Source organism: Pleurodeles waltl, chromosome 11 (genome assembly GCF_031143425.1).
Source record: "Pleurodeles waltl isolate 20211129_DDA chromosome 11, aPleWal1.hap1.20221129, whole genome shotgun sequence".
Taxonomy (NCBI): Eukaryota; Metazoa; Chordata; class Amphibia; order Caudata; family Salamandridae; genus Pleurodeles; species Pleurodeles waltl.
This window is the reverse complement of record NC_090450.1, coordinates 936,225,516-936,240,492: the sequence shown is the minus strand read 5'-3', so window position 1 is coordinate 936,240,492 and position 14,977 is coordinate 936,225,516. Positions and strand designations below refer to the sequence as shown.

Genomic DNA, 14,977 nt, shown 5'->3' with positions numbered 1-14,977 from the left:
CCCTGACTTGAGTCTCTCTTCTTAGTCAAGAGGGCGAAAAGGTTACAGGAACGAAGAGGTGGCTCAGTAAGCGGGCTGAATGAGGACAAAAAAAAAGAATGTCAGTTCCGATGTTCTATGGTGCTGCGTTTTACAATGAGACTAAGTGTCCCTCTGTTATTTTCCATGGATGATTTCTTTTGTTGTACTCAGGAATGCTTTCTGGTCTGAATTTATTAGGTACGGAGTAAGATTTTCTCTGGTTTCTAATACGTTCATTCACAATTGCTCCCTCAGGATGGTCCTGAGTTGCTGCCTCGTGTGGATATGCTGCTTCTGCTTACCAGGGTAATTGGAACTGGTGCTCCGCGCTTGCAGGTGAGTTGTGCCAATGTCGTGAGGAAATGGTGCTATTACTAGAATCCATGTTCATTCCAGCTTCAAGTGAACTGCACCAACATGATGCACTTTCGCAATGATTGTTGTTAAGGGGATATTGTACTAATATGAATTGTTCAATCTTATGTAGCTTTACACTGTGTGTTTTAAAATGAACAGACTACCCCCCTCTGCCCCACCCCCTTTTCACCAACACAATCATACTGAGCCCTTCTTGCTTCTTGCCCCTGGTATGCCGAACCTGAGCATCTGTGTGAATTAAGCAAGCAGAGTGGAACATCAGAGTCACTCTAGCTAGTCCAAGACTACATCAGGTTCTCCGGGTGTATTCACAACTTGACTATGGGACTAAGTGTGTGATGAGGTAATCTGTTGCACCCTGTGTCCTCTCTGCTACTAAGTGGCCTCCAGAGGGATCACAGCAACGCTTGCCAGTTTCCTTTATAAGAAAAGTTGTCACCTGGCTCCCAGTGAAAAGGGGCCAGTGGGAATGAAAGATAGCATTAAATGGAGAAATACCTTAGCCACTCATACACTCAATTTGGTTTTGTGTATGTACTTCAGGCGGCTGTGATTTAAAGGGATATAGTAGTCTATGTAATATGGATAAGCCACAAGCCCACTCAGTTCATTTGGCATGTTGTCCCTAATTCACTCCCATTTGTGTGATGGGATCCAATCGATGTTGGTATGACACCTTCCAGAAGTCCAGCAAAATCCTTTTCCTGAAAAAGAGAGCAGCAACCAATGGGTAAAAGATGAAAAATGCATCCCAGCGTAGTATACTTGGGAATGTGTAGTTCTTCTGCTGCTAATAGAGAGGCTATTGGGCAACATCTAGCAGTGCACGAAGGATAAGCGGGGGAGAGGCATTGAGTGAGGGTTACACAAAGAATATATACTAAACTTGTAGGGTAAGTAGAGTTAAGGTTGGTGGAGAGAGGTTCAGGCCTAGAGACGCGGTGTTTAAAGGAGATACGGGGGAGAGAGAAGCAATGTTGGTAAAGTATGTGACCAGTGAAAGTTTCCTGTTTGTTAGTAAGACTGTTATGCCGTCTTTGTGTTTCATAATATCAGATTCTGGCATCGAATACCTTGACTGCACTGTGTACCAGCAGCAGTGGAGAGGATGGTTGTGCTTATGCAGAGCAGGATGAGGTTGATGTATTACTCCAGGCCCTCCAATCCCCATGCTCTAATGTGCGAGATGCAGCTCTCCGGGTGAGTGTATTTGGATTATGGGTGAAAGGTTCTGGGATCAAGTAATAAAATGTTAAGGTTTTCTTTTTATGTCTAACTTTGACACATAACAGCTATATACAACCAGCTTAATTGTTAAGGTGCATGTAGAGAGAGATCTTGATTTCCGCATAGAATTTGTTGGTTTTAAACCTCTAATACTCTCATTTTGTGAACATACACCCATCTGAACTCGGAGTCTGCAGCTCTATCATCTGCTCAACCCTCCAAACACATGCAAAGCAATCTTGAAACTACAGGAACAGGTCATGTTTTAGAACAGAATATAAAGTGAAAATATAAGATTTCCATATGCAAGACCTCATTACAGTCCAAAATCAGTTGTTAGCCTAGAGTAAGAATACATTGGATAGTGTGATATGCCTACTCAGTGTGTTTACATAGTGTGAGATGCCTCAGTTTGTGGTACCTTTGAGGGTTTGTAGGTAGAGTTCCTACTGTCCTTGCTTAAGCTGGAACAAGCTTCTTTTTGTAAAGAAAAACAAAACAGTTTTCTTATTGATACTTCGGACTGCAGATTCCTCACCTCTTGAATCTTCACTAGGTGCCAGACTGGTCTGTGGGTGGTGCTTTGGCTACGGAATCAATCCTGATTTGATTTCATGGAGTTTTATTTGCCACCACCTTGTCTTACTAGTATCAATGTGTAGGAAGTTGGCTCAGTATGTACTATTTCAAAGTGAGAAATAGCATGCACAGAGTCCAAGGGTTCCCCTTAGAGGTAAGATAGTGGCAAAAAGAGATAATTCTAATGCTCTATTTTGTGGTAGTGTGGTCGAGCAGTAGGCTTATCAGAGGAGTAATGTTAAGCATTTGTTGTACATACACAGGCAATAAATGAGGAACACACACTCAGAGACAATTCCAGGCCGATAGGTTTTTGTATAGAAAAATATATTTTCTTAGTTTATTTTAAGAACCACAGGTTCAAGATTTACAAGTAATACTTCAAATGAAAGGTATTTCATGTAGGAACTGTAGGAACTTTGAATTAGCAAAATAGCATATACAGTTTTCACATAAATGACATATAGCTATTTTAACTAGACACTATGCAATTTTCAACAGTTCCTGGGGGAGGTAAGTGTTTGTTAGTTTTTGCAGGTAAGTAAACCACCTACGGGGTTCAAGTTTGGGTCCAAGGTAGCCTACCGTTGGGGGTTCAGAGCAACCCCAAAGTTACCACACCAGCAGCTCAGGGCCGGTCAGGTGCAGAGGTCAAAGTGGTGCCCAAAACACATAGGCTTTAATGGAGAAGGGGGTTCCCCGGTTCCAGTCTGCCAGCAGGTAAGTACCCGCGTCTTAGGAGGGCAGACCAGGGGGGTTTTGTAGGGCACTGGGGGGGGGACAAGTCCACACAAAAAGTACACCCTCAGCAGCACTGGGGCGGCTGGGTGCAGTGTGTAAACAGGCGTCGGGTTCGCAATAGAAATCAATGGGAGACCAAGCGGTCTCTTCAGCGATGCAGGCAGGCAAGGGGGGGGCTCCTCAGGGTAGCCACCACCTGGGCAAGGGAGAGGGCCTGGGGTCGCTCCTGCACTGGAGGTCGGATCCTTCAGGTCCTGGGGGCAGCGGGTGCAGTGTCTTGACCAGGCGTTGGGTCTTTGAAGCAGGCAGTCGTGGTCAGGGGGAGCCTTGGGATTCCCTCTGCAGGCGTCGCTGTGGGGGCTCAGGGGGGTCAAATCTGGCTACTCACGGTCTCGTAGTCGCCGGGGAGTCCTCCCTGTGGTGTTTGTTCTCCACAAGTTGTGCCGGGGGCGTCAGGTGCAGAGTGCAAAGTCTCACGCTTCCGGCAGGAAACGTGTGTTGTTTTAAAGTTGCTTCTTTGTTGCAAAGTCGCAGTCTTTGGGGAACAGAGCCGCTGTCCTCGGGAGTTCTTGGTCCTTCTAGATGCAGGGTAGTCCTCTGAGGCTTCAGAGGTGGCGGGACACTGGGAACGCGTCGCTGGAGCAGTGTCTTTAGAAGTGGGGAGACAGGCCAGTAGAGCTGGGGCCAAAGCAGTTGGTGTCTCCGTCTTCTCTGCAGGCTTTTCAGTTCAGCAGTCCTCTTCTTCTTAGGTTGCAGGAATCTAGTTTCCTAGGTTCTGGGGAGCCCCTAAATACTGAATTTAGGGGTGGTTTAGGTCTGGGAGGGCAGTAGCCAATGGCTACTGTCCTTGAGGGTGGCTACACCCTCTTTTTGCCTCCTCCCTGAGGGGAGGGGGGCACATCCCTAATCCTATTGGGGGAATCCTCCATCTGCAAGATGGAGGATTTCTAAAAGTCAGAGTCACCTCAGCTCAGGACACCTTAGGGGCTGTCCTGACTGGCCAGTGACTCCTCCTTGTTTTTCTCATTATCTCTCCTGGACTTGCCGCCAAAAGTGGGGGCTGTGTCCAGGGGGCGGGCATCTCCACTAGCTGGAGTGCCCTGGGGCATTGTAACACGAACCCTGAGTGTAAGGAAATGCCTCCTTGGCATGGTTACCCCCTGACTTTTTGCCTTTGCTGATGCTATGTTTTGATTTGAAAGTGTGCCGAGGCCTGCTAACCAGGCCCCAGCACCAGTGTTCTTTCCCTAACCTGTACTTTTGTTTACACAATTGGCACACCCTGGCATCCAGGGAAGTCCCTTGTAACTGGTACCCCTGGTACCAAGGGCCCTGATGCCAGGGAAGGTCTCTAAGGGCTGCAGCATATCTTATGCCACCCTGGGGACCCCTCACTCAGCACAGACACACTGCTTGCCAGCTTGTGTGTGCTGGTGAGGACAAAACGAGTAAGTCGACATGGCACTCCCCTCAGGGTGCCATGCCAACCTCACACTGCCTATGCAGTATAGATAAGTCACCCCTCTAGCAGGCCTTACAGCCCTAAGGCAGGGTGCACTATACCATAGGTGAGGGCACCAGTGCATGAGCACTATGCCCTACAGTGTCTAAGCCAAACCTTAGACATTGTAAGTGCAGGGTAGCCATAAGAGTATATGGTCTGGGAGTCTGTCAAACACGAACTCCACAGCACCATAATGTATACACTTAAAACTGGGAAGTTTGGTATCAAACTTCTCAGCACAATAAATGCACACTGATGCCAGTGTACATTTTATTGTAACATACACCCCAGAGGGCACCTTAGAGGTACCCCCTGAAACCTTAACCAACTACCCGTGTAGGCTGACTGGTTTTAGCAGCCTGCCACACTCGAGACATGTTGCTGGGCACATGGGGAGAGTGCCTTTGTCACTCTGTGGCCAGTAACAAAGCCTGCACTGGGTGGAGATGCTTATCACCTCCCCCTTGCAGGAGCTGTAACACCTGGCGGTGAGCCTCAAAGGCTCCCCTCCTTTGTTACAGCACCACAGGGCATTCCAGCTAGTGGAGCTGCCCGCCCCCTCCGGCCACGGCCCCACTTTTGGCGGCAAGGCCGGAGGAGATAATGAGAAAAACAAGGAGGAGTCACTGACCAGTTAGGACAGTCCCTAAGGCAACCTGAGCTGAAGTGACTCTGACTTTTAGGAATCCTCCATCTTGCACATGGAGGATCCCCCCCAATAGGGACAGGAATGTGACCCCCTCCACTTGGGAGGAGGCACAAAGAGGGTGTAGCCACCTCAGGGCTAGTAGCCATTGGCTACTGCCCTCCCTGACCTAAACACACCCCTAAATTCTGTATTTAGGGGCTCCCCTGAACCTAGGAATTCAGATTCCTGCAACCTAAGAAGAAGAGGACTGCTAAGCTGAAAAACCCTGCAGAGAAGATGGAGACACCAACTGCTTTGGCCCCAGCTCTACCGGCCTGTCTCCCCCCTTCTGAAGAAACTGCTCCAGCGACGCTCTCTCCAGGGACCAGCGACCTCTGAATCCTCAGAGGACTGCCCTGCTCTAGAAGGACCAAGAAACTCCAGAGGACAGCGGCTCTGTTCACCCAAGACTGCAACTTTGTTTCCAAAGAAGCAACTTCAAGACAACTGCGTTTCCCGCTGTAAGCGTGAGACTTGCTACTCTGCACCCGACGCCCCCGGCTCGACTTGTGGAGAAACAACACTTCAGGGAGGACTCCCCGGCGACTACGAGACTGTGAGTAGCCAGAGTTGCCCCCACAGCGACGCCTGCAGAGGAGAGCCCGAGGCTCCCCCTGACCGCGACTGCCTGACTCCCAGATCCCGACGCCTGGAAAAGACTCTGCACCCGCAGCCCCCAGGACCTGAAAGATCGGAACTCCAGTGCAGGAGTGACCCCCAGGAGGCCCTCTCCCTTGCCCAGGTGGTGGCTACCCCCGAGGAGCCCCCCACCTTGCCTGCCTGCATCGCTGAAGAGACCCCTTGGTCTCCCATCGATTTCAACGACAAACCTGACGCGTGTTTGTACACTGCACCCGGCCGCCCCCGTGCTGCTGAGGGTGTACTTTCTGTGCTAACTTGTGTCCCCCCCCGGTGCCCTACAAAACCCCCCTGGTCTGCCCTCCGAAGACGCGGGTACTTACCTGCTGGCAGACCGGAACCGGGGCACCCCCTTCTCCATTGAAGCCTATGCGTTTTGGGCACCACTTTGACCTCTGCACCTGACCGGCCCTGAACTGCTGGTGTGGTAACTTTGGGGTTGCTCTGAACCCCCAACGGTGGGCTACCTTGGACCCAAACTTGAACCCAGTAGGTGGTTTACTTACCTACAAAAACTAACAAATACTTACCTCCCCCAGGAACTGTTGAAAATTGCACTGTCTAGTTTTAAAACAGCTATATGCGATTTATTTGAAAAGTATATATGCTATTGTGATTATTCAAAGTTCCTAAAGTACTTACCTGCAATACCTTTCATTTGAAGTATTACATGTAAAATTTGAACCTGTGGTTCTTAAAATAAACTAAGAAAATATATTTTTCTATACAAAAACCTATTGGCCTGGAATTGTCTGAGTGTGTGTTCCTCATTTATTGCCTGTGTGTGTACAACAAATGCTTAACACTACTCCTTGGATAAGCCTACTGCTCGACCACACTACCACAAAATAGAGCACTAGTATTATCTCTTTTTGCCACTATCTTACCTCTAAGGGGAACCCTTGGACTCTGTGCATACTATTCCTTACTTTGAAATAGTGCATACAGAGCCAACTTCCTACACAATGTTTTTTTTTTCTGCACCCTTTGAACCATATCTGGAGTAGCTGTCCTGCAAACGTTTTCCTACACATTTTAGGATGTCTCCCAAATATTTCAGGTTGTAAACTTTGTTGTTTCTTTCAAATCAAAATATTGCTCTCGGACCCTCACAAGGTCTGTCTCTGATGTCCCAAGTCACAGCCTAGCTCATCTTTGATCAGCAAGTCCTTTAAGAGGGCAGATTCCAAGAGCAGGTCCTTAAGGAAGAAGCACAAGGAGCCTTGTAAGAGGGACTTTTCAGCTGTGTGGTGTTGCTCCCACTTAGAGGGTAGGGCCTCCATTTTCTTGTTGTTCTTTGATCCTGGTCTCAACGTAGTCTTCAAAGCTTGTTTTGAGGGAGGCTTGGCTTTGGAACTGAAGCCACTCACTCTCTTCCTGCAGGTCCAGCGCCTGGCACAGACCCTGAACAAAATACAGCTTTCAAACAGGCAATGTTGACTGTAATGAAACAGACCTTTTGCATATTCACCCCCAAATATTGCCCCCATTTTGATCACTAGGTACTGGTGTAATGGATTTGTAATGCCCTAAACCCTGCTAAACAGGACTCAGTCCATGTTCTCTGACTCTTAAAATGGTACATGTTTAATTGGCTTGTGCCTAGTTGGCATAGCCCAACATACTTGTAAGAACCTAGCACATGGTTCCTGGGATTCCAAGGCCTACAAGTTGAGGTGTCTGTTGTGGACTGCAGCACTGGTTATGCCACCATGAGTACGACAAGGTAAAACATGGCTTTCAGACTGCCACTGCAGACTGGAAGGGCAGTTTAAAACTGCCCACTCAACTTTGCCTTTTATAGTAATGACAAAGCAGAAACTTCCATTTTTAATATATGTAAGTCACCCCTAAGGTAGGCCTATTAAGCCAAAGGACAGGGTGGTGTATGTTAAAAATAGTAGCTCCATTGGCATCTATAGAGTTACAGCCTGACATCTAAACACTCCGAATTCTTGAATGGGACTAATAAAGTTGGTACTGTAAAGTATTGCAAGAATCAGTGCATCAAATCAAGTCACTGGTGGGCCAACTGCAATTTTAAAAGCTGCCACTTTAGTTGCCCAGAGTTTCCAGTGCCCGTTTACTGTTGTACTCAGGGGTCTGTCCTGCAGACAACTTTCTGTCCTCCTGGGGAGACGTGTTTACAATTCCCAGGAAAGGAGACAATAGAAGCCTGCACTGGAGCGAGCTGTTACCTCCCTCCTGCAGGAATGCACATGAGTGTTGGCCCAAAAGATGAGCTTCAAAGGAGAAAAAGTCTTTGAAGGACAAATGGGTAAAACTTGGGAGAGTGGCTGCTCCCTTGACTAAGTAGACAGGCTGGCACTAGGTACAGGGAAGGGGAAACCAGTTACCAAACCAGTTTGTCGGGGGGCCCTGGTAGCCACACCTCTGGGTTGGGCTAGGGAGCTCTGGACACTGAGACGGGTTCTGCTAAGTGGACATAATGGTGCATCCTGGGATAGCCAGATGACACATTTTGCAGGAAGTGGTCATCAAATGGGAGGGAACAGGGGGTGTGGGGGTGTGGCTTGAAGGGGCATGAAGGCAGACGTGCCATGGTGAGCTCCTGTTGAAAGTGGGCCTCAGGGACCGTAAATCCTGACTGACTCAGCGTCCCAGCTCATCCGGAGGTGAGACGGAACCCCCGATTTCACAGGAACCCTCCGAATACTGAAGCAGACCCAAGGACCGCGCAGGCGTGAGGTGGAGGAGGGCAAGGTGAGGGTCACGCCGCAGTGCGGCAAGATGGCAGCGTGGCTCATCTGGGAAAGGAGTGAGGTCCATGTACGACTTGGACAGGGAAGCGCCCAGCTGTGTAGCCCAACGCGCCACAGGGACGGAGGAAAGAAGTCTGTGAATACGCTGGCGTGATCAGATAGATTAGGGTGCAGGATTGTGAGCTCCCTGTCGCAGCAGAATGTACGGCGCGTGAGGCTGCCAGACGTGCCCAAGGCAGTGCAATTGATGAAAAGAAGCTGCTGTTTCAGAAGATGAGCCCAAACACAGAGGCAACTCCTGGCCTGCAGCAGTGATGGAACCTCTACAAATATAAAGCTAACAGCGAGAGAACGAACAGAAAGGTCAGTGATATATCACCTATCCGGAGACATGAAACGAGCAGGAGCCCCAGGAGAGACTGTGGAATGCCGATGGCAGTTTGGTGAAGGAGGCTCGGACCATCGTGGGGCAATGGTGGCTGAATAGGAGACCAGGTATCGCGACTGCGCTATGTGCAGAAGCGCAGTGCTGCGGGCCTGACTGCCTGAAAATTGGAGGTTGGCCACAGTGTATGGATCGCGCTCCTACAAAGTGAATGGATTGCTCTCCTACAAAGGAGAGTGCGGACCCATTGGCACCCCTTTGAGGATTAGATTCACGATGAGACGGGCCTTGAGACTGCTTTCAGCCGCAGCGCCTCACTGGAGTCATCTGAACAATGTGCGGAATGGGAAGCGGCCATCGCCCTCGTGGGAGAATATCGGGAGTGACAGAAGTGAGACACCAGAGCAGAGGCAAATGCATGCGGAGTGCCTGATGTATTGAGAGAGACTTCATGAACAGTTAAGGAGATATGGTGGTGCCCGATGGAGAGACAGTGGCCTAACCCGGAGATCCCTCATACCACGTGGGACATCGCAGACATTGAGGTAATACGGAGAATGTGAGCACCTAAGCACTCGTAGTCATTTGTCTGCTGTCCTACCCTGTTGACAGACTTGATCAGCAGTAACTAACACTGCTGTGTGGGTTTTACAATCTGCGCAACCCAAGGCCGCCAGGGGGCTCACTCGAATTACACAGTGGAACTGTGAGGTGGGGCTGTCCCTTCAATACACCCATAGCTGGGGAGAAAGCTACCTTGATGACTACTTGGTTGTGGCGGCCTGGTGACTGTTCCCAAACCCTCCCGCAACGCCACAGGAGAAACACGTCCCACCAAAGTGGCAGGGGATGTATCGCTTCCAGGAGACTGCTCCCCATCAGACCTACCTCCGCATGTAGATCACTTTCGGTATCTTGAATCCACTCTTAATAGCCACTCCGAGAAGATCCTACATGCTATACTGTACACCAAAACCTCGCGGGAGGCCAAAATTGACTCAGTATCCCTGGTGGTGAATCTGTTAAGAGCGAATCATCACAAGTTGGCGGACAGGGTCACCCAAGCAGAATCGATTACACAAACTCTGCCACCGACTCTTCAGGCCATGCAAACAAAAATAGTGATTATGCAGGAAGAAATATCTGCCTCACATCATAGGGCAGAAGACGCGGAAAGACGATCGCGGCATAATAACATTTGATTTATTGGTTTCCTTGAAAGATCAGAGCTTCCATGTGCAGAACTCTTCCTGGAGGAGTGTCTCTTGCGCATGGTGCTGAAAGACAAGATACCTCCTCTGTTCTCCGTGGAAAGAACCCATCGCATCCCATGACACCCTCCTAAAGCGGGAGCGCCAGTGCGCCCTCTCATATCCCGATTATTGAATTTCTGTGACCGTGACCTTATTCTTCAAGTGTTCCGCGATAAGGGTCCCTGGCACTGCGACAATACCACGATCTCAGCCTACCCAGACTATACCCGGGAAGTGCAGCGCAGACATAGTTCCTACACAAAAGTTAAACAATGTTTGCAAGAACTGAAGATCAGATATGCTCTCCTCTTCCCATAAAACTTTAAGTTACGGACAATGAAAAAATGTATGTTTTCCTAACGCTGGAGGATGTGTTGGCCTGGCTGCACGCCAAGGTTTTACTGCGAAACTTGGAATGGAGGATGTAAGGAAATGGCTCCCTGTTGCAGTTACCCCCCACCTTTTGCCTGATACTGATGCTGACTTGACTGAGAAGTGTGCTGGGACCCTGCTAACCAGGCCCCATCACCAGTGTTCTTTCACCTAAAATGTACCATTGTTTCCACAATTGGCACACCCCTAGCACACAGATAAGTCCCTTGTAAAACGTACCCGTGGTACCAAGGTCCCTGTGACCAGGGACGTTCCCTAAGGGCTGCAACATATGTTGTGCCACCCTAAGGGACCCCTCACCTAATACATGCACACTGCCATTGTAGATTGTGTGTTTTGGTGGGGACAAAAAGGCAAAGTCGACATGGCATCCCCCTCAGGATGCCATCAACACAAAATACTGCCTGTGGCATAGGTAAGTCACCCCTCTAGCAGGCCTTACAGCCCTAAGGCAGGGTGCACTACACCACAGGTGAGGGCATAGCTGCATGAGCAATATGCCCCTACAGTGTCTAAATCTATTCTTAGACATTGTAAGTACAGTTGTGGCCATATTAAGTATATGGTCTGGGAGTTTGTCCAAAACGAACTTCACAGCTCCATAATGGCTGTAAGGAAATGCCTCCTTGGCATGGTTACCCCCTGACGTTTTGCCTTTGCTGATGCTATGTTTTGAATTGAAAGTGTGCTGAGGCCTGCTAACCAGGCCCCAGCACCAGTGTTCTTTTCCTAACCTGTACTTTTGTTTTCACAATTGGCACACCCTGGCATCCAGGTAAGTCCCTTGTAACTGGTACCCTGGTACCAAGGGCCCTGATGCCAGGGAAGGTCTCTAAGGGCTGCAGCATATCTTATGCCACCCTGGGGACCCCTCACTCAGCACAGACACACTGCTTGCCAGCTTGTGTGTGCTGGTGAGGACAAAACGAGTAAGTCGACATGGCACTCCCCTCAGGGTGCCATGCCAACCTCACACTGACTATGCAGTATAGATAAGTCAACCCTCTAGCAGGCCTTACAGCCCTAAGGCAGGGTGCACTATACCATAGGTGAGGGCACAAGTGCATGAGCACTGTGCCCCTACAGTGTCTAAGCCAAACCTTAGACATTGTAAGTGCAGGGTAGCCATAAGAGTATATGGTCTGGGAGTCTGTCAAACACGAACTCCACAGCACCATAATGGCTACACTGAAAACTGGGAAGTTTGGTATCAAACTTCTCAGCACAATAAATGCACACTGATGCCAGTGTACATTTTATTGTGAAATACACCTCAGAGGGCACCTTAGAGGTGCCCCCTGAAACCTTAACCAACTACCTGTGTAGGCTAACTGGTTCTAGCAGCCTGCCACACTCGAGAGATGTTGCTGGCCACATGGGGAAGAGTGCCTTTGTCACTCTGTGGCTAGTAACAAAGCCTGCACTGGGTGGAGATGCTATCACCTCCCCCTTGCAGGAGCTGTAACACCTGGCGGTGAGCCTCAAAGGCTCACCCCCTTTGTTCCAGCGCCACAGGGCATTCCAGCTAGTGGAGTTGCCCGCCCCCTCCGGCCACGGCCCCACTTTTGGCGGCAAGGCCGGAGGAGATAATGAGAAAAACAAGGAGGAGTCACTGACCAGTCAGGACAAGCCCCTAAGACAACCTGAGCTGAAGTGACTCTGACTTTTAGGAATCCTCCATCTTGCAGATGGAGGATCCCCCCCAATAGGGATAGGAATGTGACCCCCCTCCCCTTGGGAGGAGGTACAAAGAGGGTGTAGCCACCCTCAAGGACAGTAGCCATTGGCTACTGCCCTCCCTGACCTAAACATACCCCTAAATTCTGTATTTAGGGGCTCCCCTGAACCTATGAAATCAGATTCCTGCAACCTAAGAAGAAGAGGACTGCTGAGCTGAAAAACCCTGCAGAGAAGACGGAGACACCAACTGCTTGGCCCCAGCCCTTCCGGCCTGTCTCCCCCCTTCGGAAGAAAACTGCTCCAGCGACGCTTTCCAAAGAACCAGCGACCTCTGAATCCTCAGAGGACTGCCCTGCCCCCAAAAGGACCAAGAAACTCCCGAGAACAGCCGCCCTGTTCACCCAAGACTGCAACTTTGTTTCCAAAGGAGCAACTTTAAAGACCCCTGCAATTCCCGCCAGAAGCGTGAGACTTGCAACTCTGCACCCGGCGACCCCGACTCGACTGGTGGAGAAATAACGCTACAGGGAGGACCCCCCGGTGACTCCAAGACTGTGAGTAACCAAAGTTGTCCCCCCTGAGCCCCCACAGCTACGCCTGCAGAGGGAATCCCAAGGCTCCCCCTGACCGCGACTGTCTGACTCTCAGATCCCGACGCCTGGAAAAGACCCTGCACCCGCAGCCCCCAGGACCTGAAGGATCGGAACTCCAGTGCAGGAGTGACCCCCAGGAGGCCCTCTTCCTTGCCCAGGTGGTGGCTACCCCGAGGAGCCCCCTCCTTGCCTGCCTGCATCGCTGAAGAGACCCCTTGGTCTCCCATTGAAACCTATTGAAAACCCGACGCGTGTTTGCACACTGCACCCGGCCACCCCGTGCTGCTGAGGGTGTACTTTTTGTGCTGACTTGTGTCCCCCCCGGTGCCCTACAAAACCCCCCTGGTCTGCCCTCCGAAGACGCGGGTACTTACCTGCTGGCAGACTGGAACCGGGGCACCCCCTTCTCCATTGAAGCCTGTGTGTTTTGGGCACCACTTTGAACTCTGCACCTGACCGGCCCTGAGCTGCTGTTGTGGTAACTTTGGGGTTGTTCTGAACCCCCAACGGTGGGCTACCTTGGACCCCAATTTGAACCCCGTAGGTGGTTTACTTACCTGCAAGAACTAACAATAACTTACCTCCCCTAGGAACTGTGAAAATTGCACTGTCTAGTTTTAAAATAGCTATATGTGTTTTATTTGAAAAGTATATATGCTATTGTGATTATTCAAAGTTCCTAAAGTACTTACCTGCAATACCTTTCATGCAAAGTATTACATGTAGAATTTGAACCTGTGGTTCTTGAAAATAAACTAAGAAAATATATTCTTCTATATAAAAACCTATTGGCCTGGAAGTGTCTCTGAGTGTGTGTTCCTCATTTATTGCCTGTGTGTATGTACAACAAATGCTTAACACTACTCCTTTGATAAGCCTACTGCTCGACCACACTACCACAAAATAGAGCATTAGTATTATCTCTTTTTGCCACTATCTTACCTCTAAGGGGAACCCTTGGACTCTGTGCATACTATTCCTTACTTTGAAATAGTGCATACAGAGCCAACTTCCTACAATGGCTACACTGAATACTGGGAAGTTTGGTATCAAACTTCTCAGAATAATAATCCCACACTGATGCCAGTGTTGTATTTATTAAAAAAATGCACACAGAGGGCATCTTAGAGATGCCCCTTGTATTTTACCCAATTTCTTCAGTGCAGGACTGACTGGTCTGTGCCAACCTGCTGCTGAGAGACGAGTTTCTGACCCCATGTGGTGAGGGCCTTTGTGCTCTCTGAGGACAGAAACAAAAGCCTGCTCTGGGTGGAGGTGCTTCACACCCACCCAGCCCCTAAGGTGCCCTGAGCTGAGGTGACCCCTGCCTTTCGAAATCCTCCATCTTGGTTTTGGAGGATTCCCCCAATAGGAATAGGGATGTGCCCCCCTCCCCTCAGGGAGGAGGCACAAGAAGGGTGTAGCCACCCTCAATTACAGTAGCCATTGGCTACTGCCCTCCCAGACCTAAACACACCCCTAAATTCAGTATTTAGGGGCTCCCCAGAACCTAGGAAACTAGATTCCTCAAGCTGAAGACGAAGAAGGACTGCTGACCTGAAGCCCTGAAGAGAAGACGGGGACACCAACTGCTTTGGCCCCAGCCCTACCGGCCTGTCTCCCCACTTCGAGAAAAACTGCAACAGCGACGCGTCCCCCAGGGTCCAGCGACCTTTGAAGCCTCAGAGGACTACCCTGCATCTAAAGGACCAAGAACTCCTGAGGACAGTGGCCCTGTTCCACAAAGACTGCAACTTTGCAACAAAGAAGCAACTTTTAAAGACCACACGTTTCCCGCCGGAAGCGTGAGACTTTGCACTCTGCACCCGACGCCCCCCGGCTCGACTTGTGGAGAACAAACACCACAGGGAGGACTCCCCGGCGACTGCGAGACCGTGAGTAGCCAGAGTTGACCCCCCCCCCCCCCAGTGACGTCTGCAGAGGGAATCCCGAGGCTCCCTCTGAGCGCGACTGCCTGCTTCAAAGACCCGACGCCTGGTAAAGACTCTGCACCCGCAGGCCCCAGAACCTGACGGATCCGGCCTCCAGTGCAGGAGCGACCCCCCCCCCCCCAGGTGGCCCTCTCCCTTGCCCAGGTGGTGGCTACCCCGAGGAGCCCCCCCCTTGCTTGCCTGCATCGCTGAAGAGACCCCTTGGTCTCCCATTGATTTCT

At 50.2% G+C, this 14,977-nt stretch overlaps 1 protein-coding gene across 2 annotated transcripts in view; it reads left to right on the top strand.

Moving 5' to 3' along the window:
- The window catches only part of GCN1 (GCN1 activator of EIF2AK4), a 1,158,386-nt gene that overhangs the window by 525,466 nt on the left and 617,943 nt on the right, over positions 1 to 14,977 (top strand). For both annotated transcript variants that reach the window (XM_069215038.1, XM_069215039.1), the window contains exons 27-28: positions 277 to 357; positions 1,456 to 1,599. In XM_069215038.1, the coding sequence (XP_069071139.1) occupies positions 277 to 357; positions 1,456 to 1,599 (225 nt within the window). The remainder of the gene's footprint in view (positions 1 to 276; positions 358 to 1,455; positions 1,600 to 14,977) is intronic.